General features: G+C 36.9%; 1 protein-coding gene across 4 annotated transcripts in view; it reads right to left on the reverse strand.

Moving 5' to 3' along the window:
- Ccdc7 (coiled-coil domain containing 7) overlaps positions 1-26614 on the reverse strand; it is a 297148-nt gene that overhangs the window by 217327 nt on the left and 53207 nt on the right. For 3 of the 4 annotated variants that reach the window (XM_076916072.1, XM_076916071.1, XM_076916073.1), the window contains 4 exons: positions 24633-24687; positions 19623-19688; positions 13362-13547; positions 10311-10345 (listed from right to left, as the gene is read on the reverse strand). In XM_076916072.1, coding sequence (XP_076772187.1) covers positions 10311-10345; positions 13362-13547; positions 19623-19688; positions 24633-24687 — 342 coding nt within the window. The remainder of the gene's footprint in view (positions 1-10310; positions 10346-13361; positions 13548-19622; positions 19689-24632; positions 24688-26614) is intronic. The other variant, XM_076916074.1, reaches the window with a different exon arrangement.

The following is a 26614-nucleotide window of genomic DNA, read 5'->3' on the forward strand; positions in this document are numbered from 1 at the left end:
TTTCTTTTTCCCAATATCCTTTTTAGGATAACTTTGCTTAACTCTATTTCCATAGTTTCAAAACATACTCTAGCCACAACTCTCTTCTTTAGGGGAAAAAAACTCTCACAAGCATTATTATATGTGGGACATAAAACTATGCCAGGAAGTTTGGTAAGGTAGAGCAGGTCAAGATCCAGAGACTCGGTGGGCACACATCTGAGGCTTAGGTGACTCCTAGCTCCCTGCCCTACTCCTGACTTGGAACACGTGCCATGCTTCTCACATAAAAGGGACATGACCTATGGTCACGTAAGCTCAAGACAGAGGTCTCCATGCTAATGAGGAACCTAGAGGTCCAGAGAGCATAGTCAATAAGCTTACCTTCCCAGACATTCCTCCCTGTAAAATGTATTTAATCTCAGGCCCACCCTGACAATGAATGCTTTAAAACAATGGACTGTCTCTTTTCATTGAGATCCCCTATGGGGAGCCATGGAAAAGGCCTTCACCTATAGAGCCACAGAGTAATCTCCCATAGAAGGCCTCTCTGTGCTCCCAGCCACAACTGCCACCAAGCCTGCTGCTGTCAAACCAAGGATAACAATTGTTGAGGTCCACACTGCCCCTTGCTTGGGGGCCACTATGTTGCGGACCACACTGGCCCATGCTTGGGGGCCACTTTGTTGCAGCCCACACTGCCCAGTTTGGGGGCCACTGTGTCCTGGCCCGAGCTACTGCTCCAGTCTGCCAGTCAGGGTCTAGCAAGAGAGAGAGTAGGGATGGGGGGGCAAGGGATGCAAAGAATGGAGACAAGACAGGGTGTGTGATCAAGTCTCTAGTCTCCTTTACTGAAAAGAAATCCTGGGCATTTATAAGGACAATCATGGGAACACAGCTGAAGACACTTTACCATGTGTGCCTTGCAGCTAGGGGCACTAACAACAAAACAAGATATGTGGGATAAACAAGATGTTTATCAGAGTGTGCTCAGCTGTTGTAGGCTGTTGAAAACAAGTCTTTTGTCAGGGTATATGATCTGAGATGGCTGCAAAGATGATAGACACTTTCTGCTAGGAGTCAGTTCCCAACAAACAATCACCATGGGACCAGCTGGAGCTCCCCTTTTCCCCCTGCCCCGGCTAGATGCAACCCTTTGTCCTCCACTCTGTTCTCATCTCTTCTGCGACTCCTGGATGTCCAAAAGTCTGAGAATCCCACAGCTTTGGCCTTGTTGAAGGCCTGGAGACCCCTGAGTCAGGGCTCAAACTGCAGTTCCACACTCCTGGAGTGGTGTCCCAGTGCTTTCTTACAGCCCACACCCACCTCAGTGGCAGTATGGGGTAAGAACAGTCAAACTCCCCACATTCCACCTCCCCAAATGGCTGTTCTCTGAGGCAGAATTGTATATGCTGATCATTTTTAGTTATAAATGCAAGTATAGATAATTGAGCTTGGTATTATCTATTATAATATAAGATGTGGAATACAATCATATATAAAAAATCTAAGCTTCAACGTGTATAATACATTATAATCCAAGATAATCTGAAAATAAAATGTATGGAAAATTGCAAAACTGTAAATGTAAAACTCAAGAGCTATCATAAACACTGTGTTTTACACAAATGTGTGTATAGGAATGCATACACACACACACTATAATATATATATATATATATATATATATATATATATATATATATATATATGTGTGTGTGTGTGTGTGTGTGTGTGTGTGTGTGTGTATGTGTGTGTGTGTGTGCTTGAAGGCCAGAGGACAAGCATGAATATCATAATTCAGGAACAATACCTACCTCCTTTGAAACAGGGTCTTTAGGGGTCAAAAGCTCAAAAATTAGGCTAGGATAGCTGGTCAGAGATCTCCAGGAACCAGTATGTTTTGCCTCTCCAGTGCTAAGATTATAAGTGTACACCACCACTCTTCATTTCTTTATACATGATTCTAGGAACCAAATTCAGGTATTCCTATTTGTCAGACAGGCACTTTATCAACTGAAATGGTTCCCTAGACCTACTATAATTTTTAATAGCTTAAATATTTGTCAATATCCCTCAGAATAACATATTGTAAGCCCTTCTATTAAAGAGATGCTCAAAAAGTTTACTAGTCTACATTAGTAGAAGATTGTAAGAGCCAAAGTTTAAAATACTTGAAATAATTAATGTATAAAAATACGGATGGCAGTCCACTAACAAACTCCTATTTGTAATAATCCACACAGGGATAATATTGTCTATGCACTTAGCTTCAAAATTGTTGGCAACATTAAAAATAGAATTTAAACTATAAGGAAATTATGTAAAACTATCTAACATTAAATAACCCAAACTATTTTAATAGAAAAATTATCCTTTGACAGAAATTATGAACAGGATTCCTCTCCCATGGCCTGTTTTCCCTATTTGATAGCTTGGTCAAGACAAAGTCTTCTATGAATGCCTATCATATTGAACTGTAAGTGCCTTCCTAATGCCCCTTTCCCAACAAATCTCTATCTCTCTTAGCAGGATTTACCTATTTTTTAAATAAATTTATAAATTTCTATGTGGACAGTGTCCTCCCACTCTAGTACTTTCTATTGTCCCATCAGCTGCTCATAGTATAAAAACACACTGTGCAGCTATATGAGAGCCTAGTATATTTCATGTGTTCTGCTACTACATTGCACAAGGTTCTCAATGAAACTTACTATATGGAGCTGTGGTACATGACACATCTAGCTATTACTGCTTTTGAAAATAGAAGTTTTATACCACTCCCAAGATGGAAAATGACCCATGTGAAGCATTATCCCAGACAAATTGTCATTGTTCCACTGTGGTGCATATCTCAGTGATTGTGTTATAGATAGTCTCAAAAGCTCCAGAAAGATCACATTACTTGGCCAAAGCAGAAGCAAAAATCAAACAGCCAGAGAGATATGGGACAGAATAAACTGAGGTGTAATAAAATGTTCACATAAATAGAAAGGTTTCCTGAAAATATTGAAGCTGAAGACTTAATACAAAAAGTCAGAAATGATGTATTCACAAGTTGATTTCCAATTCCCAAGTTACAGACTGTTATATGATGCAAAGACCCTTCACTGTGGTTGAACTTCAAAGCAACTAGGATCTGGGTGTAAGGGGAGTCACTTCAATAGGAAAACAGAGTTTAAATTTTCCTCTTACTCTGTCCTTACTACCAAGCGAGCACAACATATCTTGATTTAAAACATAGGCATCATACTTGCAAAAGAACATTCATGGGAGTCTCTCCTAAATTAATCACTCCAGGAAATGGAGTACCTAGCTTATCTCTATGGAGCATTAGCAGGTGTGTTTGTCAGGTGTGCACATGTCTGACTCCAAAAAATAGCCAGAGAGCATGCTAAGGGAAGTAACAAATATGTTTTTATTCCAGATATTGGGAGCAGACACCCAAAGTAGCTCTCTGTGGCTAGCCAAAGATACGAGAGTTGACTTTGTACTTCTCATGATATTGAATGGCCACTCTCACTTAACCCTTTTGGGGACCCTGCTGATTGATATCTTCTATTCTATTGGTCAATACTGTAGAAACCAGCCTGTTCAAGACCAGATCATAGCCAGAAGCAATGGAGAGACTTATGGTAATAAGACTAGTGCAATGGGAACAGAGGAGGCTCTTCATCTCTGGGTGACATGGGTGACTCTCTTACTTTCCCTTATGACTGGGAAGAGATGGTTTCCCAGGAGTGGTCAGTGGAAATCATGTGTACACTGCTCCATCTTCATTTGCCTTTTCATAAAAAGGCCACTTCCATGACCAGAGGCTCTCTCCTGTATGTGGTTGATTTAAATATTCACTATTATCTTTCAATTCCCCTATCATTTACTAAAAAGTTATGTGAAAAGGGGTTCCTTTCTGGAACACTTTGAATGGTGAATCCATTATGTGTTCACCCAGTTTTTGAGCATTTCTCCATAGAATAATCTCATCCTTGAGAATGTTTTTACCTCTGTTGATTCTTATAATTAGGTTTTCTCTAAAATACCTACCTTATGCATGTCACTAATAATAGATAAGAGCAAGGTAAAGGGCAACAGTGGACTTAGTAAACCAGGAAATATCTGCTGGCATTCATAAAGTTATCATAAGCTTTCACTTACAGAAGTAAATCCTGATAAAATTGGGAGAAATACATTTTAACAGCTTATTTCATAATTAGATCTAAATTATCCTCCTATGTGACAGTTGGTCCCCAACTAGTGTCTGGTTAGGGATGATGTGGAGCCTTTGAGACATGAGGACTGACTGGAGTCACTATGACAAAGTGGGCTCTGCTGGGTTCCTCTTCCCTTAGGTTTCTTCTTGTGGTAATAGTGATGAGAATAATACAGATAAGAATTTTTATTATTTTCACTTTCTATTCTATTATAGAGTTATCACATGTTTTATATATTTTGTTTTTAAACCCCTCTCCTCTTCAAATGTGGGTATAAAAAAAGGGACTTTATCTGACATGCTGAGCATGAATTTCATAACTTGAAAAAATTAAGCATTTGAGAGTAACAAAAAATAAGTGTTGAGTGAGTGATAAATTAATAAAGTAAACTTAGCATCTAATAATTTATGGAGAAAACCCAGCATGGAAATGTTTTCTTTTTTTTTCTTTTTTTTGGCATTTTGTGATTTATAATAAGTCTATGTAGTTTTTTGGAGCAGAAGTTTCTATGAAAAGATTCATAATGATGAAGGTTGGATGTTTAACTCTTTTTAAAATTTTTATTGGATATTTTATTTATTTACAATATGGATGCCATCCCCTTTCCCCATTTCCCCTCTCTAGAACTCCCTATCCCATCCCCCCTCCTCCTTTATGCTTAATCCAACCTAAGACATAAGTGCATTGCTTTTGATAATGCATATTCCATGACAGGTAAGGAAGGCATTCTTGTCAGAATGACCTAAGACAGGCTCAGTTTTGTTAATGAAATAAAAAAAGAGAAGAGGTGTGGAGCCTTTGGGGCTTCTTGGCAAGAATCTGACATGGGCCAAGGACAAGAAAATGGGCTGCTTGGCAAAAATATGACATTGGCCAAGGACAAGAAGTAGGCTTCAGGCAGGAATAGGACATTAGGCTAGAACAAAGAAGTCATATCAGGTAGGAATCTAAATCTTAGGCTAGAACAAAGAAGTAATTTCAGGCACAAATGTAAATATTAGGCTTGAACAAAGAAATAATTTCAGACAGGATTCTAAATTTTAGGCTAGAACAAGGAAATAGGCTTCAGATATGAAAATGACCATGCGCTAGGACAGGGAAGTAAGCTGAGATACTTTGGTCACCTTGATAAACCTTTAGGAATAGTTATCACAGGAATGTTCACGTAATTGGATTTAATGCCTTGCTTTTTCTTTGACTACTTGTCTTGCTTGTTCCTTGACTATTTGCATCTATTGTATTGCTAGACCCTCAACCTAGAACTGATATTAATATATGCATGTAATTAAAATGGTATAAAAGCATAAAGGATGTGTAATTCTTTAAAAGTAAATACTGTCTTTTGGCTACTCCTGTGAAGATACCATATCATGAACGATCCTACAGGAACCATTGTACTCAGAGCAGCAGGATTTCAGGATCCCAGAGGCAGCCTGAGTCCCAGAAGCTCTTCCACCAAGGATCTCAGGATCACACTATCACAGAGACAGCTAGACTCTGAAGAGTTCTGACATAAGCAAGATAACTAGAAAGACAGGGTCCAGTGAGAGACAGTGAGTACAGGTAGCAGGAGAGATAACCAGATGGCAAAAGGCAAGCACAAGTACATAAGCAACAGAAAACAAGGTTACCTGGCATTATCAGAGCCCAGTTCTCCCACCATAGTAAGTCCTAGACACCTCATCACACCAGAGAAGCAGGATTCAGATTTAAAAATCACATCTCATGATAATGACAGAGGACTTTAAGAAGGACATAAATAATTTCCATTAAGAAAAATACAGGAGAACACAGGTAAACAGGTAGAAGCCCTAACTAGAAACACAAAAATCCCTTAAAAAATTAGTAAAACCCAATCAGACAGTTGAACGAATTGAATAAAACCATTCAGGATCTAAAAATGTAAGAGGAAACAATAAAGAAATCTCAAAGGGAGACTACCCTGGAGATAGAAAACTGAAAAAAGAGATCAGGGGTCAAAGATGCAAGTATCACCAACAGAATACAAGAAATACAAGAGAGAATCTCATGTACAGAAGTTACCATAGAAAACATTGACACAACACTCAAAGAAAATGCAAAACAAAAAATCTGCAAACCCAAAACATCCAGGAAATCCAGGACACAATGAGAAGACCAAACCTAAGGATAATAGGTATAGATGAGAGTGAAAATTCCCAATTTAAAGGGCCAGTAAATATCTTCAACAAAATTATACAGAAAAACTTTTCTAACCTAAAGAAAGAGATGCCCATGAACATACAAGAAGCCTACAGAACTCCAAATAAACTAGACAGAAAAGAAATTCCTCCAGCCACATAATAATCAAACCATCAAGTGCACAAAAAAGAAGAAATCAGTAAGAGAAAAGGTAAAGTAACATATAAAGTCAGACCTACAAAAATTACACCAGACTTCTCACCAGAGACTATAAAAGTCAGAAGATCCTGGACTGATGTCATACAGACCCTAAGAGAATAAAAATGCCAGCCCAGACTACTATACCCAGCAAAACTCTCAATCACTGTAGATGGAGAGACCAAGATATTCCATGGCAAAAGCAAATTTATACAATATCTTCCCACAAATCTAGCCCTTCAAAGGATAATAGATAGAAAACTCCAACTTAAGGAGGGAAACTACAACCTAGAAAAATCAAGAAAGTAATCTTCCAACAAACCCAAAAGAAGATAGCCACACAAACATAATTCCACCTCTAATAACAAAAATAACAGGAAGCCACAATCATTTTTTCCTTAATATCTCTTAACACCAATGGACTCAATTCCCCAATAAAAAGAGATAGACTAACAGACTGAATATGGAACAGAATCCAGCATTTTGCTGCATACAGGAAGCACACCTCAGTGACAAAGACAGACACTACCTCAGAGTAAAAGAATGGAAAACAATTTTCCAAGCAAATCGTTCCAAGAAACAAGCTGGAGTAGCCATTCTAATATTGAATAAAATCGACTTTCAACCAAAAGTAATCAAAAAAGATTAAAAAAAAAAAAAAAAAGGACACTTCACACTTGTCAAAAAAAAAATCTACCAAGATGAACTCTCAATTCTGAACATCTATGCCCCAAATGCAAGGGCACCCACATTCATAAAAGAGACTTTCCTAAAGCTCAAAGCCCACATTGCACCTCACATAATAATAGTGTGGGATTTCAACACTCCACTCTAAGCAATGGACAGATCATGGAAACAGAAACTAAACAGAGACAGTGTAAAATTAACAGAAGTTATGAACCAAATGAATTTAACAGATATTTAGAATAATTCATCCAACCTGAGCTTCCAAGGTCCAAACCACCAGCCTGGGAACAAATAGGGAGGGACCCTTGGCTCCAGCTGTATATGAAGTAGAGGATGGCCTTGTCTCACATAGGTAGGAAAGGAGATCCTTGGTCCTGTGTAGGCTGGATGTCCCTGTGTGGGGGAATTCAAATGCAGTGAAGTGGGGTGTGTGTGGGGGGAGGCACTTTGTGTGGAGGTGAGAGTTGGTTGGTAGGTGGGGACATATCCTCATAGAAAAAGGAGAAGGTGAGATGGAATAGGGTTTTTCTGGAGGCATGGAATGTGGAAAGGGGATAACATCTGGAATATAAATAAAATATCCAATAAAAAGAAAAAAGTGAAATACTCAGAAATAGTTTACATTTTGTCTTAAACATGTAAATTTCAGTGTAAAACATTTCAGAAAAACTAACAATGTATATATGTGGGACGATAAACTATTAAAACCTATTGTTTGATTAAATATTTGCTACTAAATCATTCTCTATGCAAAAATAAAGTGCTAAACATTCAGAAGCAGAAAAATGTTCTTTATTGCTAGCAATGCCATATATCTGCTGAGGTGGGATCTTCTGTTCCCACCCACCCTTAGAAGGTCTAGGATCTTCCAAAGTACTTCACAAATTCTATTGGGATTTTAGGAGTAATGTGAAATGATGGTTAGTGAATAATACTGTGTGCTGTGTGCTTAAAATTTTGTATTTTAAACACATTTAGCAATATTTAAAATATAGCTGTTAATGGGCAATTCTACAAAGTGTACTAAGCAAAAACTATCAATTTCATGTCTCATTTCTCTAAGTTGCCTTTTGTTTAGATCCAACAAAATGACCTTCTGGACTTTCCCTTGTGGACTTTATGCAGATTCTAAACAAGTTCATGAAGGCCTCAAGATCTATCCATATGGAAACATCTTTTATAATATTGCCAGGAAAGGCCAACTCCATTTCCTCTGAAACTAAATACCATGTAATTCTCAGTCTAGCCAAACATGCTTCATCCTCTCTGATGTGCCACATCACACTCAGCTTCTTTCACATGTATATCATTTACCTTATTCTACTGTCATGCAAGAAGGACAATATTTGTTACCCCCTTACATACCTTGCACCCCAGCACAGTATTTGCATGACATAGAGAGTTTCTACATCAAAAACAAACTGAATGGAAATTAATTACAGTAATCTTTTGTGAACTGTACAATGGGTTCTTCACTGATAATATGCTCCCTATCAGCCCCAGTGATTGCTTGCTTCATTCACTCGTCTCCATTATGAGTCTCAAATCTGATTCACTGATAAAAGTGAATGAGTGTAACATCTCCTGAGAAATTATTTAAAGTCATACAAGCAGGTGAGTAAGTTTTGCTTTTTTAAAGTAAATTTATTTAGTTGAGACAGGATCCCACTCTGTAGCCCTGGATGGCTTGGGACTCTCTACATTGATCAGCCTGACGTTGAGTACACAGAGTCCCTCTGGCATCTCCCCTCTGAGAACTGGGATTAAAGGCATGAAGAATTATGCCCAGTCTGAGACTGCTTTACCAATGCCTTCACTGAGACTAGAGAGCTGCTCTATGATAGTTTTTAAAGTCCATGTCTCTGTTTTTCAAGATGTGTTTTACCAAGGTAGTCACTGGGTTCATTAGCAGCAACTCAAGGCTCAATATTAAAACAATATTAAATATTACCAAGACTTTTTTAGGTGATAAATATAAACAGTGCAGCATTTCAAAAGCCTACCATCTATCATGTTTCTTAGAAACCATAGAACTATGGTGCACTCACCACAATCTAAGCATGAGTATGACAGCACCCTGCTTCATTTCTCTTTCCACACAGTTTTTAAGCTGGGTAGAATTCCATGAAAATTTTAATTATTAATATTTTTTCTTTTGACCTTACAATGTTATAATGCTGACCACACATTTTTAAATTTAAAAGAATAAATTAGAAGCCCTTCCCAGAGAAAGATAGCAAGGAAAAATGGGTAAGTAATGTCTAATGATTTTTGCAATAGAAAATCATACACTTTTAATATATATACATATATAAACTTAGAAAAAAATATATATATTAAAAACAAGGCCAAATACTTGCTAATTGGCCTGAGCCTGTGATCTAAAAAATCTAAAGTGGTGATAAGACACAGAAGCATACACAGCTAGGCATTCTCTTCTATTTTCTTCAAGGTAATCAAAGTAAATTTTTTGTCTGTGAGGCTTTGCATGATTAAGGGAAAAAAACCACTGACAACTTATTTTGACTCATTAATATAGTACCCCAACTCCTTTAAAAGAATTTACTACCCCTTAAAAATCCTGCCTCAGGAACAGTCCCCTAACTGAGCAGGTTTGGTAATAATCAGAGTATGATTATCACAGAAACTCAAGAGGGAAAATGATAATATTTGGGTGAATCAAGCAACTCAACTAGTTTTATGTTCCCATATGCACTAAGATATGAATGGCTGGGACAAAAAAAAGACAGAATCTTAGTTAAATGTTTATAGATCTATGTCCTATATTTTGATAACTAAATTAAAAATAAGAGTCAGTTATCACTTTAGAAATCTAATCATACTTTAAATGTAATTCTTAATCTAAAGCTATTTTAAAATTTGAGTTTCTAATTCCCCCCAATTTCCAATTTATGACATCTAAACTTTCAAACATTTTGTATTTAACCTTGGTTGTCCAAAGCAATAGCACAAGAACAAATGATGATATAAACAAAGTTTCAGTTTTATACGTTTAGACTTAGATATATAACTAATAGACCTATGAACACACAGAACAAAAAAATATTGTTTTACCTTTTAACTGACCTTTTACTTTTATCAGATGAGAGCTGTAACAAGATAAAATTAAATTACATATAACAAATATATAGGCAATGTTTAAAATGAGACACATAAAAAATATTCAAGATTATTTTCCTGCCCTACCCCATCTAATCGTTGTTAAGATGGATTCTCAGTATGAAGCCTTAGCGATCTTAGAGCTTACTATGTAGACTAAACTGGTCTGAATTCATAGAGATCTATCTGCCTTGTCCTCTCAAGTGATGGGATTAAAGACATGCATCACCATGCCAGGCATCTAAATAGTTTTCTTAACATGAGAGCCAAATAAGTATGTTACAAAAGCTCAGAAATTATATTTTGGTATAGGACGAGATTAAAGAAGAGCTGGCACTGAAACTGTATTTCTTAATTAAAAGTCTATAGAGTTTTTTAAAATATAATTTTAGTAGATAAAATTATTTTAAATGTATTTATAAATGTATTATAGTAAATATACTTACTATAGTTTATTATACTAATACACTTACATAAGAGTGCTTTCAAAAATATATTTTAAATGTATATTAAAAATGAATACTGGAGAAGCTGGAGAGATGGCCCAGTGGTTAAGAGCACTGACTGCTCTTCCAGAGGTCCTGAGTTCAATTCCCAGCAACCACATCGTGGCTCACAACCATCTGTAATAAGATCCAATTCCCTCTTCTGGTGTGTCTGAAGAGAGTGACAGTGTACTCACATACATAATATAAATAAATAAATCTTTTTAAAAAATGAATACTGGAAAATTTATTGAGGTATCTGATCAAACTGAAACCTGTGCCTAACATGTATGATTTTATTAATAAATGAATTCCTTTGATCACTAACAGGTATTTTTCTGTAACATAGATGTTGACACTGAGGTCACTCCAGGCCTGAACATCACCTAGCTTTGCCTCTTTCATATGAACTTTCTTTACCCACGTGCATCAAGACTTTTGGTAGTTCACCAAAAGGGTTTCCTTTCTGTTTTAGATACTTTGCTAGTCTGCATTTCTAATCTTCCTTAAAGTTAAATGTGGCAAATGCAAAGTTCCTCAGGTCAGCCTGAGTGCTGACATTGAAGCCACCTGTTCAATGGTGAAGATTCTATATGCCTGGACACATGAATGACAGCAAATAACTCTCTCCAATATAAACTCTGGTCTACTCTCAGTGATGAACTGGTATGGTAGAGCCAGTTCACATTTTGTGTTTGTTGCAGGAATAGCAGTGCACTAATATATCACAATGGATTTTTATATAGCCATCCAGAGAACTATGGCTGAGCTAAAAAGCACCAGCAAAACCATGCAGTACAGTGTTACATAGTGCTAACACCTTGCATAAGCAGTTGGTGAACATTATGTGATTTTATACTCACTCATTCTTTAAAGTGTTATTACATTCTATTAATTGAGGATTGACAGATAATTGTGCTCAGTTCCTGGAGGAAATAACAGCAATCCTGGCCCCTTACTTAATTCAAACAATATTGCAAACCAGCAACTCTTTTTTTCTATCATACTGATGAGATCACACAATAGAGTTCTTATATAACAGAAGCTAGCATTCAGCAGCAGAGATGCCATATTTTTTCTTTATTGCTGTTTGGTTTTATATTTTCATCTCCTGACACAGATGATAACAAGTTATCTATGTGAAATCAAGATTCACGAACTGATGTCCCGGATCAGACACAAAATTTAACCTGGACAGTAACAGTGTCACAGCCAGCCAAGAGTACTAGAATAACAAGAGAGTGACATTAACAGAAACAAGAGTAACTTTGTTTACCATATACACAAACTACTTTTAAACTATGGCTTAATAAAGGAGAATAATTCTCCTGTCTTAGCAACTCATCATTTGTTTTCTACAAAATTACAGACTTACACATTATTGCTTTACCTAAAATCTTAATCTTTTATGACTCCTCCTGTTGAGTATTGTGAGCTAAACTGCTAAATTTAGTACTCAGTTTTGAGTTTTCACAATCTCACTCTGCTTTCAGCATGTAGCCTCTTAACTGATGCTATCTGCCTGGTATTCATGCCAGTAATTTTTCCATAACCAACAATTCATTAGAAAATGGAGCTTTTCCAATGCAAAGGATATTGCAAGATTGAGGACATGTCACTTCCAAGATCAAGCATGTCTCTGATCTCTCTGACTTTGCCTCTACATTGCCATTTTTCCAGCTTTTGTAAAGTTGTGAAGAAAGTGTTTTATGCACAACCTTCGATGACATTTTCCTTGCACTGTTAGAACTTTCAGGAGCGTGTACACCTGGATCTTATTCCACAAATCTGAGATAATCATGTATGCTGTCTGGGCCATGAAGTTTTGGGGGAATTTATTATACAGCTAACAATAATTAACTGAAATGGTACATTTCATTCCTCATCTGTTTTTCTAACTAGAAAAATTTTAGAAAATAGGGAGGAAACAAATACAAGGAACAAACTAGGAAGAGCCTGAACACGATAAAATACATTGTACTTTCTACTGACTTACAGACTACCTGTGTGACTACAGTGGAAGGTACACTTTAGTATACAATGAGAATATTATCATGAGTATGCACAAAGACCTGGGAGCTAATCGAAGAAGAGGCTCAGATCCTGGGAAAGGATCAGACCCAACAAAGCTGGAATAACATTTAAGAAAGCATTTTTGGGTTAGGGAAGAGTAAAGCTTCTGAATCCACAGTGCTACAGGAACAAAATAAAATATTCTTTAGGATTCTTCTCTAAAATTTATTGAATTCTCTAAAATTATATTGAATTGTATCCATTTTAAGCAGAATATCTTTAGTTTTTAAAACCTTATTTTCTTTCTGTTCTCAAAAATATACTTAAATCATCACCCAAAATTGTTAATGTATAGTTGGTATTTAAAATGATAATGAATCTAGACAACTAAAGGGTAAAAATTAAAACTCCAAATAAATAAAAGTAATTTACGCAAATAAAGTAAGAAAGATATGAAAAAAATTTATGTGAATCATACACTGACTGCTTTGGTCAGTTTCTCCCTCACCTGATCCTTCCTTTGTTCACCTGACTGTGTGTCACTCTTCTTTGATAAGTAATCTTTTGAATCTTCACCCTTAACCTTTGATTTACTGTGAGACTGGTCCAATTTTGTTTTACTCTTCTCTTCTTTAAACATCTCCATCTTCTGATGTAGGACAAAGTCAAGTTGACTCTTATTTCTTTCAGCTTCCTGATTGTGAGAAATCAGTCTGTCAGGTTGAAGTCACATCTGTACGCACTGACACCTACATTTTAACTGACCTGATAGAGATAAATTAAACCATCTAATATAACTTAACAGCTGTACAAATAGAATTAATAAAACTATTTGCATGTTGAAAAAACAATTTTAAAAGTCTTCCATTTTTATCTTATTAAAACAAACTGGTACAACCACTCTGGAAATCAATCTGGAGGTTCCTCAGAAAATTGGAAGTAGATATACCTGAGTACTCAGCAATACCGCTCTTGGGAATATACCCAAAAGATGCCCCACCATGTCACAGGGACACATCTTCCACTATATTTATAGTGGCCTTATTTGTGATAGCCAGAAGCTAAAAACAAGCCAGATATCCCAGGACAGAAGAATGGATACAGAAAATATGGTTCATTTACACAATGGAATACTACTCAATTACTAATAACAGGAAGGGTGATATGTAGGAGGAACTAAGGTGGGAGGAGTACTGAGAGGAAAAGAAGGAGTAAGAAGAGGAGGAGAAGAAGGAGAGGAGAAGCTAGGTGATGAAAGAGAGAAAGAGGGGGGAGACAGGGAGGCAGATGCTCATGTATCTCCACCAGTCAAAGATAGTTGTTATATCTAGGTTGGGTAGTGGGTTACACCTCTGATTGAACAATACCAAACTTATAAAGCCTATGATTAACATTTTTTAAAATATGTATAAATGCAAAAAGGAGACATGGGGTAGGGGTTTTCTAAGGGGGGAGGAATGGGGAAAGGGAATGGCATCTGAAGTGTAAATAAAGTATCTAATAAAAAAAATTTCAAAAAAAAAAAAAAAAGGAATAATGACATCCTGAGTTTTGCAAGCAAATGAATGGAACTAGAAAATATCATCCTGAGTGAAGTAACTTAGACCCAAAAGGACATGCATAATATGTACTCACTTATAAGTGAATATTAGCCAAAAAAAAAAAAGTACAGAATACCCAAGATACAGTCTGCATAACTCAAAAAGATTAACAAGCTAAAGGGCCCAAGTGAGGATGCCTCAGTCCCACTTGGGAGAAAGAAGAAAGCAATCACAATCACAAGTGGGAAAAGAGGGAGGGACCTGGGAGGGAAAGTGGACAGGGGATTGAGGGGAGGAAAAGGAAGCCTGTTCTGGTATTGGGTGAGGGAAAAGGACTGACGCTCCAAGGACCAGTAGAAAGAATGGAAACAGGCAACCTCGGGAGGTAGGAGGTTAGGGGGACCCTCCAGAATGCACCAGAGACCTGGGAGGTGAGAGACTTTCAGGATTCAAAGGGAAGGATCTTAGATGAAATGCCTGACAGTAGGGAGAGGGAACTTACAGAGCCCACCTCCAGGAGGAAGACAGGGCATCAAATGAGGGAGGGAGTTGCCTTCCCACAGTCAAAACTGTGACCCATAATTGTTCATGTCTGAAAAAACTACAGGGATGGAAATGGAGAGGACCTTGAGGAAAAGAAGGTGCAGCAACAGGCCCAAAATGGGATCCATCCAGTTCAAAGGAATGTCCCAAGGCCTGACACTAATACTGAGGCTATGGAGTGCTCACAAAAAGGCACCTAGCATGACCACACTTCGGAAGACCCAACAAGCAGATGAAAGAGTCAGTTGCAGATATTTGTACCCAACCAATGGACAGAAGCTGCTGACCCCTGTGGTTGAATTAGGAAAAGGCTGAGAGAAGCTGAGGAGGGCGACCCTGTAGGAAGACCAGCAGTCTCAATTAATCTGGACCCCCAAGATATCTCAAATACAGGACCACCAAAAAGGGAGCATACACCAGCTGATGTGAGGCCGCCAACACATATACAGCAGAGGATTGCTGGGTCTGTGTTCAATCAAAGATGATGCATCTAACCCTCAAGAGACTGTAGGCCCCAGAGAGTTTAGAGGTCAGGTGGGATGGGGGTGGGAGATGGGGACATCCTCATGGAGATAGGGGAGGAGGTATGGGATGTGGAACAGTTGAAACGTAGACCAGGGTCGGATAAAAATCTGGAATATATATATATATATAGATATATATATATATATATATATAATTTTCCCAAGTTACCATCTTCAGGGCCATGTTGAGCAATGGCACCATAAAAAGACTTTTAAGGGGCTGTTTTGATCTGTAAAGAAAAACCTGAAAAATAGAATTCATACCAAAAAAAACCAACCAAACAAAAAACCCTCATCACATAGAAAAATCACTTAGTATTGATATTTAATCTCTGGTATTTTTATGGAAATACATTTTGATGGTACATATTCTATATTATGCTATACACATCTAATATGGATTGTATTCAAAAATGTCATATTTTTACAACCAAAATATATATTCACAAAAATAGGTAACAATATATTTAGTAAAATTACATTTTTAAATTTTCAAATAGTTTACCAATGAACGTTTTGGTCATTTCAAACCTTTTTCTATTAAAATTCATTACACCTTAATTAAAGAGTTTTGTGCATTTTTTTCTTTAGGAAAAACTTTTAGTAGTAAACTTGATAAATGAATTGGTTACATTTCCCCAAGACTGAATATTTCCTTTCAAAAAAGTAACAATTCATGCTGATATAATAGAAATATGGAACAGATTGTACACTTTGGCATATACCCACAAGTATTAAATATTTCTGTTCCTTAACTTTTAACAAAATCATAGGTAAGAAGCATTATTGTTAAAGTGAAATTGAACAATCAACGTTTTATTGAGCTTGTTTGTTTTTTAATCAGAATTTACTTGTGTTTCTTGTGTATCTCAGGGAAGTTTATGAAATATCTTTATATAAAATATTTGATACTATTTATATTGTGTATGTACCTGGGCAAGATTCCCAGTTTCATGGCTTTCAGTTCCAGAGCATGCTCTTCCTGAGCCATGCAGAGCAATTAATATTCATGATAGAAAACCTAGGCCCTTATAACTTGTAAACCAGAGATCAAGATTGAGGACAATTCAAACCATAATTTACAACTTGAAAATTGTAAATTTACGGGATGCTGGAGTTATGACTAACTAGTTAGGAGCACTGAATGCCTTTCCCCAAGTCTCAGGATTTACATTTACAGCATCCACATGGTAGCTCACAACTGACTGTGACTCCAGCTCCAAGGGATCTGGCACCATTTTTTTAGCCTCTGAGGGCATTGCACACACATGACACACAGACATACACACAGACAAAACATTCATACACTTAAAGTAAATAAATTAAATTAAAGTTGTAAATTTAGTAAACTCAAACTTGTCTTTTGGGTGATAATCCTCAGAAAGGTTTGCTTTACCAGCATGTCTGATCTTTTGACAGTGTGATATGTCATTTTGACACAAACTAAAGTCACCTGGGGAAAGAGAGCCTCAGCTGAAGAAATGCCTCCATCAGATTGGCCTGTGGGCTTTCCTATGAGGCATTTTCTGGATTAATGGTTAACAGAGTAGGCCTCAGCCCATTTGGGTGGTGCCACCCATAGATAGGAGGTTCAAGGAAACTAGCTGAGCAAAAGCAGCAAGCAAGACAGTAAGCAGTTCCCTCCATGGCAGCTGCCTTTGTCTCTACTTGAGTTTCTGTCCTGACTTTCCTCAATGATCAGGACATGTAAGCCAAATAAACCCTTTCCTTCCTAGGTTGCTTTGGTCAGTGTTTTATAGCAGCAACAGAAAGCAAACTAGGAAAAACACTGACACAATATTGTCATAATATTTACATTCATAGCTATCCTGGGATGCACGCAACCCACACTGGTCACTCTGTGGCTAGACAATAATGTATCACTCAATTATCATCAATGCTCATTTGTAATTCTGGAACTTTAAAACAATCAGTACTATATTAGGCTATCTTTTCCAGGAATGCTTACTCTGTGCGACTATTTCATCCTTCTACAAGGACTTTTAATACTAAAAGTTTTTAAATAATATATGAACATATTAATTTAATGCATTAAATTAAACATTATCATATGAATTTAACGCTTTTCATTCAACTCCAGAAGTGGAAGTGTTTTCATCACTGAAATCTTACGGTATTTATTCATGTTGAATGAGGATAACTGCCTTAATTGTTTTGTTTTTTGTTTTGTTTTGTTTTACATAATCAGGGTTCTTGTCCCTTACATCTTATAATAGTTTTCTTATCCTCGAAAATAATTGCATTGGATTTATGAGTTGATTTCTTTATACTTATGTATCAATTTGAGCAACATGGTAGATTAAAATATTGATAATACAGAACTTTGAAATCAGAAAATTTGTGTCTTGTCACTCTTCATCTATAATCCTTCAAAAGAACAACTACCTGTACTTTTGTTAAATGTTATCCTATATCATTATGATTTTTGCATTACATTTTCTGAATAATGTAACTGAATAAACATCTTGAGTAAAAAACCTATTGCTTTTCTATTTACTGTTTTATAAAATCCAGTTTCTTTGTTCATAGCTTCTCTTTAAAAATATATAATTAATGAATTGTCTTACTTTTTTAAACAAAAGTTATATAGACTATAAGTGCTTATAGTTTTCTGTGTTCACTTATGAAATGTTTATATCTCATTTTAATTTTTGTTTGGCTAGAATTTGAGATAGAGCAGAAACAGGCAACATACTCATTGTATTAAATTTAATTGAAAGGACAAGAGCCAGTTCTTTCTTCCTTCTTTTCTTTCCTTTTTTCCTTCCTTACCCATGTGTATGGGCATCTGAGTGTGGGTATGTGCACACCTGTGTGCAATTGCTTGTGTAGTCCAGTAGAAGGTGTCAGATCCCCTGGAGCTGGGGATAAAGGCTGTTGTGAGCCATCTGGCATGGGCTGGGAACTAAGCTCCAGTATTTTCCAAGAACTCTCTCTCTCTCTCTCTCTCTCTCTCTCTCTCTCTCTCTCTCTCTCTCTCTGTGTGTGTGTGTGTGTGTGTGTGAGGGATGTTGTTAGTAAGTTCAAAGCAGTGTTTCATTCTGTAAGCTTAAAGTAACAGTTTCACGGGGCTTTGCTTTATCATAATGCATACCTGTGGTTTCATCTTTGGACCTGACCTAGAATGAATGTTTTTCCTTAATCATAAATTTATTTCAAGCCTACCTTCTTATTCTAGTGCAATTGGCCCATGACACATGAAGGTTTACAGAGCACTATATGCAGCTTCATTCTATAGGGCCTTGAGAGTACTTGTATCAATTTTAAGAGTTGCTTGTATCATTTTAAGAGTTCTATAAAATCATTATCAGAAATTGTGAAAGCATATATAATCACCTCTATAAACATTGCTATATGAGAGTACATCTTCATGTTGATCTGCAGGATATTTGCCCAATAGAGTGGGATGATAACCCCGGTATCATTAGACTATGTAATAGTGACAGAAAGGGGCATATCAGCAGCAAGAAGCAATCCTGGGATAAAGTCTCTAAGGACCCTACATCTCAGCGGTCACCCATCGCAGGTCATGCAAAACTGTGGGCCATCTCCAGAAAATTCACTTGCAAGTCTTAGCCTTTCCTAGATAGTTTCTGACAACTTGTTTACTTTACATCCTGCTCACAACTTCCCCTCTCTCCTCTTTCCCAGTCTTTTTCACTCACCTCCTCTCCCTCCCCTCCCACTCATCCCCTTTTTCTTCTATATAGGCTAAAGAAGGCAGCCCAGTTAGGAGAAAAGGATCCAAAGGCAGGCAATATAGTCAGAGACAGGACTCTTACTCACTGAGCCATCTCTCCTATCTCTAAGTAGTATTTTACATCCAAATAGATTGAGTATCACAAGTTTGAAAAGAGATTGCTTTCTTCATGAAGAAAGACTTATTTTCTTTCTGGATTGCTGTTCTAGATATGAAAGAACATTATGGTCTATTAATATATTTGCAGGTATAAATGGCTAGTGCAGCAATGTATCATATATGTATGTGTGTTTGGTGTCATATGTGTATATATGTATACACATATACATATATGTATATGTGAACAGATATACACTCAGTTGATAAGATCAAAGCATTAATTTAGAAATTCCCAGCTGGGCATAATCTTAGCTCGCTGCTGTTTAGAGGTGTGCCCTCACCTCTAAAGCCCATTTCAGTTGTTCCTGAAGAGTTTTCTTCTCGCTTTTCAGGACTTCTGCTTCTTTCTAGGAGGTAAAGAGAGAGAACAGTATTCATTCTAGTACTTTTCAGATTTAGTTTTTGTGGTTATTACATGTCTCAAATACAAAGATTGCCAGTATAATGATCTGAACACATCTAACTACAAAGTTTTCCTATGCAGTGGTGGATACAAGTTATAGCTTACTGTTAAAAAATTACCATGAATCTTGTAAATTAGAACTACTATAAATGAAACATTTCATTGCATTTTCTTTAGGTCTGAAATATTTAAGTGGAAATGTTTGAAGTTTAGTTAGAAGAATCTCCAGTTTTAACATCTAATATAATTTAGGCTTAGCAGAAATAAGTTACACATACAGGAAACCTACAGTGGATGATGGTTTGAGATCCATATCTAAAACCCCATGTATGTTTTTTTTGTTGTTGTTGTTACAACAAGCTCCTTGAGGACAATCTGTGCCATATCTAACCTAATACATTGCACAGAACAGAAGCACCAACACTCATTTGTGAACAAGGGTAAGTGGTCCATGGAGGAAAAGAAGGTCTAGACAGAATTCCTGATTTTATAGCTTTCAGTTTGGGAATAAGGCTTACTTGAATCATATGAGGCACCCCAAAGCTTACAAAAGCCTCTGTCTTTATAACTTATAAACAAGGGCACTGTTTGGGACAATTCTAACCATGGTAAGGCTCAGTTAATATCACCCAAAAAAGGAAACAGAAATTAAGGGCTGAATAAATTTGTATAAAATCTGCCTAAGCCTCCCTCTAACCTGTGAACAACACACATGAAGTAAAGACTCAAAACAACCTGGCAAAATCTAAAAGAATTAAAATAAATGTTTGGATAAGCATATAATTTCTACTCACACCCAATCATGTCCATGATATAATAAAGGAAAAAATACTAGTTATCAAAGGGACATAGTAGATCCTGGAGTATCAACACCACATTACAATATCCATGAAACAATTATAATACACTAAATATGGATTTACTATTAAGGCAAAAGAAACCAAGAAAGATACCCCAAGATAATCCTGATTTTAAAATTGTCATAGACCACTTTTAAAGCAGCCATCAGACAGTACCCAATATGTCTATGAATGAATTTACAGAGATCTCACCAAACACAAACTGTAATAAATAGCTTAATGGCAAAAACTGTAGTATCAAAAAATTATATCATGGTTTTAAAATGGAATGTATGGCCTTTTGGCTGGGGCAGACACCTAGCTGGTCTGCTCCTGTGGAGACACCATATTCTGAGCCATCCTAGAGGAGCCACTGCACTCAAAGCAGTGGGTAAGAACCCTCTCCCACTACCCCACACCCCACAGTTACAACTGGGAGCCGGGGTGCTCAGGACCCATCAGCCACCCAAATCCCACTCCTCCTGAATACCATTTCCCTTCTGCCCCACGCCTGGACCTTTTGGCTAGGGCAGACGCCTAACTGGTCTGCTCCTGTGGAGACACCATATCCTGAGCCATCCTAGAGGAGTCACTGCACACAGAGCAGCAGACACCATACTGTGAGACATTCTAGAGGAGTCACTCCACTCAGACCAGTGAACACATAGCTGGCCTGCTCCTAGGAAGACACCATATCCTGAACCATCCTAGAGGAACCACTGTACTCAGAGCAGCAGAATTTCAGTATCCCAGAGGTGGCCTGAGTCCCAGAAGTTTTTCTACCCAGGAGCTTAGGATCACAGAATCACAGAGACATCTGGACTCTGAGGAGTTCTGGCACAAGCAAGATAACTGGAAAGACAGACTCCAGTCAGACACAGAGAGTGCAGGTAACACTAGAGTTAACCAGATGGTGAAAGGCAACCACAAAAACAATAGCAACAGAAACCAAAGTTACTTGATATCATCAGAACCCAGTTCTCCCATCATAGCAAGCCCTAGACACCTCATTACACTGAAAAAGCAGGATTCAGAATTAAAATCACTTGTCATGAGGATGATAGAGGACTTTAAGAAGGACATAAATAACACTCTCACAGAATTGGAGAACACAGGTAAACAGGAGAAGCTCTTAAAGAGGAATAACAAAAATCCCTTAAAGAATTGCAAGAAAACACAACCAAACAAGTGAAGGAATTAAACAAAACCATCCAGGATCTAAAAATGGAAGTAGAAACAATTAAAAAAAAATCTCAAACAGAGACTACCCTGGAGATAGCAAACCTAGGAAAGAGATCAGAAGTCATAGACACAAGCATCACCAACAGAACAAAAGAAATAAAAGAGAGAATCTCATGTACAGAAGATACCATGGAAAACATTGACATAACTGTCAAAGAAAATGCAAAAAGCTCCTAACCAAAAACATTCAGGAAATCCAGGACACAATGAGAAGACCAAACCTAAGAATAATAGGTGTAGATGAGGATGAAGATTCCCAACTTAAAGGGACAGTAAATATCTTCAACAAAATTATAGAAGAAAACTTTCCTAACCTAAAGAATGAGATGCCCATAAATATACAAGAAGCTTACAGAATGCCAAATAGACTAGACCAGAAAAGAAACACCTCCCATCACATAATAATCAAAACATCAAATGCACAAAACAAAGAAAAAATACTAAAAGCAGTAAGGGGAAAAGGTTAAGAAACATATAAAGGCAGACCTATAAGAATTACACCAGACTTCTCATCAGAGACTATAAAAGCCAGAAGATCCTGGACTGATATAATACAGACCCTAAGAGAACACAAATGCCAGCCCAGACTACTATACCCAGCAGAACTCTCAATCACTATAGATGGAGAAACCAAGATATTCCATGACAAAAAAAAAAAAAAATTTACACAGTATCTTCACACAAACCCAGAACTTCAAAGGATAATTTTGATGGAAAACTAGAACATAACGAGGGAAACTACAACCTAGAAAAAGCAAGAAAGCAATCTTCCAACAACCCCAAAAGAAGAGAGCTACACAAACATAATTCCACCTCTAATAACAAAAATAACAGGAAGCCACAATCATTTTTCCTTAATATCTCTTAATATCAATGAACTCAATTCTCCAATAATAAGACGTAGACGACCAGACTGGATACACAAACAGAACCCAAAATTTTGCTGCATACAGGAAACGCACCTCTGTGAAAAACACAGACACTACCTCAGAGTAAAAGAATGGAAAATAATTTTTCAAGCAAATCGTCCCAAGAAACAAGCTGGAGTAGCCATTCTAATATCGAATAAAATCGACTTTCAACCAAATGTAATCAAAAAAGATAAGGAAGGCCACTTCATACTCATCAAAGGAAAAATGTACCAAGATGAACTTTCAATTCTAAACATCTATGCCCCAAATGCAAGGGCACCCACATTCATAAAAGAAACTTTCCTAAAGCTCAAAGCACACATTGCACCTTACACAATAATAGTGGAGGATTTCAACACCCTACTCTCAGCAATGGACAGATCATGGAAACAGAAACTAAACAGAAACACATTGAAATTAACAGAAGTTAAGAACCAAATGGATTTAACAGATATCTATAGAACATTTCATCCTGAAACAAAAGAATATACCTTTTTCTCATGACCTCATGGTGCCTTCTCCAAAATAGACCATATAATTGGTCACAAAACACCACAGACTAAGGCTGGTCTTCAATAATGATAAAACCAATGGAAAACCCAAATGCACATGGAAACTGAACAACGCTTTACTCAATGATGACTTGGTCAAGGAAGAAATAAAGAAAAAAATTAAAGACTTTTAGAATTTAATAAAAATGAAGGCTTATCATACCAAAACTTATGGAAAACAATGAAAGCAGTGCTAATAGGAAAACTCATAGCTGTAAGTGCCTACAAAAAAAAAAAAAAGCTGGAAAGATCATACACTAGCAACTTGACAGCACACTTGAAAGCTCTAGAACAAAAAGAAGCAAATACATCAAAGAGAAGTAGATGACAGGAAATAATCAAACTCAGGGCTGAAATCAACAAATACATCAAAGAGAAGTAGATGACAGGAAATAATCAAACGGATTTCTGAGTTCAAGGCCAGCCTGGTCTACAGAGTGAGTTCCAGGACAGCCAGAGCTACACATAAAAACCCTGTCTTGAAAACAAACAAACAAAACAAAAAGAAAAAGAGTTTGAGCTATGTAACAACAACAAAAAAAGGAATGCATAGACAGAATAACAAGTTAGATAGGACAATGAAAATGTGAAACCACTTAGACATATCAATGTAAAATATGTAAATACAGAAACAAAGCTTTTACAAACATATAAGGAATATATACATCATATTTATATATCATATTTCTACCACTCAAGTGTATTTCCATATAGGAACAGAAAGAGGCAAAAACATGTTTAGCAAAAGTTACATACTCAAAATGCTGAGCACATGCCAACTTATTATGTTAAGAAAAGTCATGTGTTCATGGAACTAAACCAAACTGTTGAAAAGCAGTGAAAAAGAGAAAATAAGAAAGGACCCAAACATCACACAGGAAAATGACAATTTGAAGATTGTATCTCATCAGAAAAACCAAAGCCAAATAAAAATATAAAAACATCTTTAAAGTGTAAAACACTTGTAAATTTTGTTTTAAAAAAGCAATTATTTTAAGAAAATATTTGAAAACTATTATTCTTATATTCTTTATTCTTATTGAAATATGAGAAGAAACTCTATTTACTAAAACAAAACCAAGTAACAATGAAGACAAAAAACAAACCTCTAATCACCAGTCAGGAATCTCAGTAGGACCTGGAAACTGAAAAAGAAATGCATGGCAAAGTGCCAAAATATAGTTAGGCTTCTGATGGGACTCAGCCACCTCAGAGGACAGCAGAGTTCCAAAAGGGCTGATGACCCATCAAAATGAAGCACTTATGATTCAAATCAGAAGTGGCATGCAAAAGATAATTTTTAATGAATTATTACAGAAATAGACTCAGAGTGGATATATCTTACTTGGATTTGAAGCAGTTCTTCAAATGATTTAAATTCCATGGTTGGAGATAACCACCTATAAATAAAAATATTTTTTAAAAATCATGATATTTGAAAACACATCAGTGCTTTGCTTTCCCAAAAACTTTAGACCGTTTAAAATGTTAAAAGAAATCCATACTTTTATTACCTTTAACACACACATATAGAGAGAGTCAGAGACAGAAAAACAGAGGCAGGGACAGAGAGAGATGGACAATAGAGGGAAAGCTCATGACATAGTTTATGCTTGAAGGTCAAAAGACTTTTTTTTTTAAGTAACAGTATTTTTTATTTCTAAAGAGGCAATTCTTTTCTTTTACCTTGTGTTTGAGACATTGTCTCTTGTTTCTTCCATTGCACTCTATACATGACCTGTTCCTGTCTCCCATCTCCCCATTAGAGTGCTGGGATTATAGACAATGCATCTGACTTTTATGTGGTATCCAGGGATCAAACTCAGGTTGTCAGGCTTATGCAGCAAGCACTTTTACCTGCTAAGCCAACTCCTCAGCCTCTCATACATTACTTACTACTACTGTTGCTGCTGCTACTATTACTACTTATTGCATTGCATAAATACTACTTTAAGTAGTTATTAGCTTCCTATGGCCTAAGTGAATAACAAGTGAATAACTTTTCTCAAGCCAAATTTTCAGTGCTATGATTAAAATGTCAAGTGACTGAGATTTTGAAAGTGTGCTGGTCATCTTTCTTCCCTGAACACTTTTCTTCTTCAAAGGACAAATTTCTTATCTAATAAAATTCTTTCCAGAAACTAAAGCTCTCTATAAACATTGAATTCATAGGCTCATTTCAAAACTTTATTTTAAATAAGACATACCAAGAAAATTTGAATTACCATGATCATTTCATACTTATATTTATATATTAAAGCCACTTTATGATAATTTATTCACTGGTTTTAATAATTTAATTAGCTGGTGAGGAAGAGTCAAAACAAGCCTTTTCCTGCCACATTTATTTTAAGATTTCAATATGATTTTTTAAAATTAAATTATTATAGTTATTTACAAACCAAAAGTTGTCCTCCTTCCTGGTCCTCCCTCCCGTAGTTCTTCATTCCATCTGTGTTCACTCCCCCGCTCTGGAACCTCTGAGAGGGTCCTTCCCCCACCTGCCCAACCACCCTCACTTCATCCCTACCAGCATCCTATTAATTCCACAGAATTAAGTGCGACCTCTCCCACTGAGGCCATAAAAAGCAGTCCTCTGTTACATATGTTCCTGGGGCAATGAACCAGCCCAGTATGCTCCTTGTTTTTCAGCATAGCCTCTTGGAGCTCTGAGATAACCAGATTAGTTGACAGTGTACTTCTTTATATGGGGTTGCTATCCCCTTCAGCTTCTTCAGTCCTTCCTCTAATTCTTTCGTATGGGTTCCCGACCTCAATCCAATAGTTAGCTGTAAGTGTCTGCTTTTGTCTCAGTCAGTTGCTAATAAAGCCTCTTAGAGGACAGACATGCCAGGATCCCGTCTGCATGCACAATATGACCCTAGTAACAGTGTCAGAATTTTGGTGTGAACACTTTGATGGATTCTAAGTTGGGCCACTCACTGGGTGGCTTTTCATTCAGACTTTGCTCAATTTTGTCCCTGCACTTCCTTTAAACAGGAACAATTCTGGGTTAAAAATTTTGAAGATCGTTTGGTGGCCTCGTGCTTCAAAAAGGGGACCATGTCTATCTACTGAAGGTAGTCTCTTCTGGTTCCATCTCCCCATTTTTGGACTCTTTGGCTAATGTCATCCTCATTGAGTCCAAGTAGCCTCTCACATCCCAAGTGGGACTTTCTGGAGGTTCACCCTGTCCCCTACCCCCACTACTGCATATTCCCATTTATTCTCCTCACCATCTGGGCAATTCCCCCCCCCCCCCCCCGTCTCTTCACATATCTGATTCTGCCCTTCCTTTTCCCTCCACTTTCCCTGCTCCCACCCAGA

Source organism: Arvicanthis niloticus, chromosome 18, assembly GCF_011762505.2.
Source record: "Arvicanthis niloticus isolate mArvNil1 chromosome 18, mArvNil1.pat.X, whole genome shotgun sequence".
Taxonomy (NCBI): Eukaryota; Metazoa; Chordata; class Mammalia; order Rodentia; family Muridae; genus Arvicanthis; species Arvicanthis niloticus.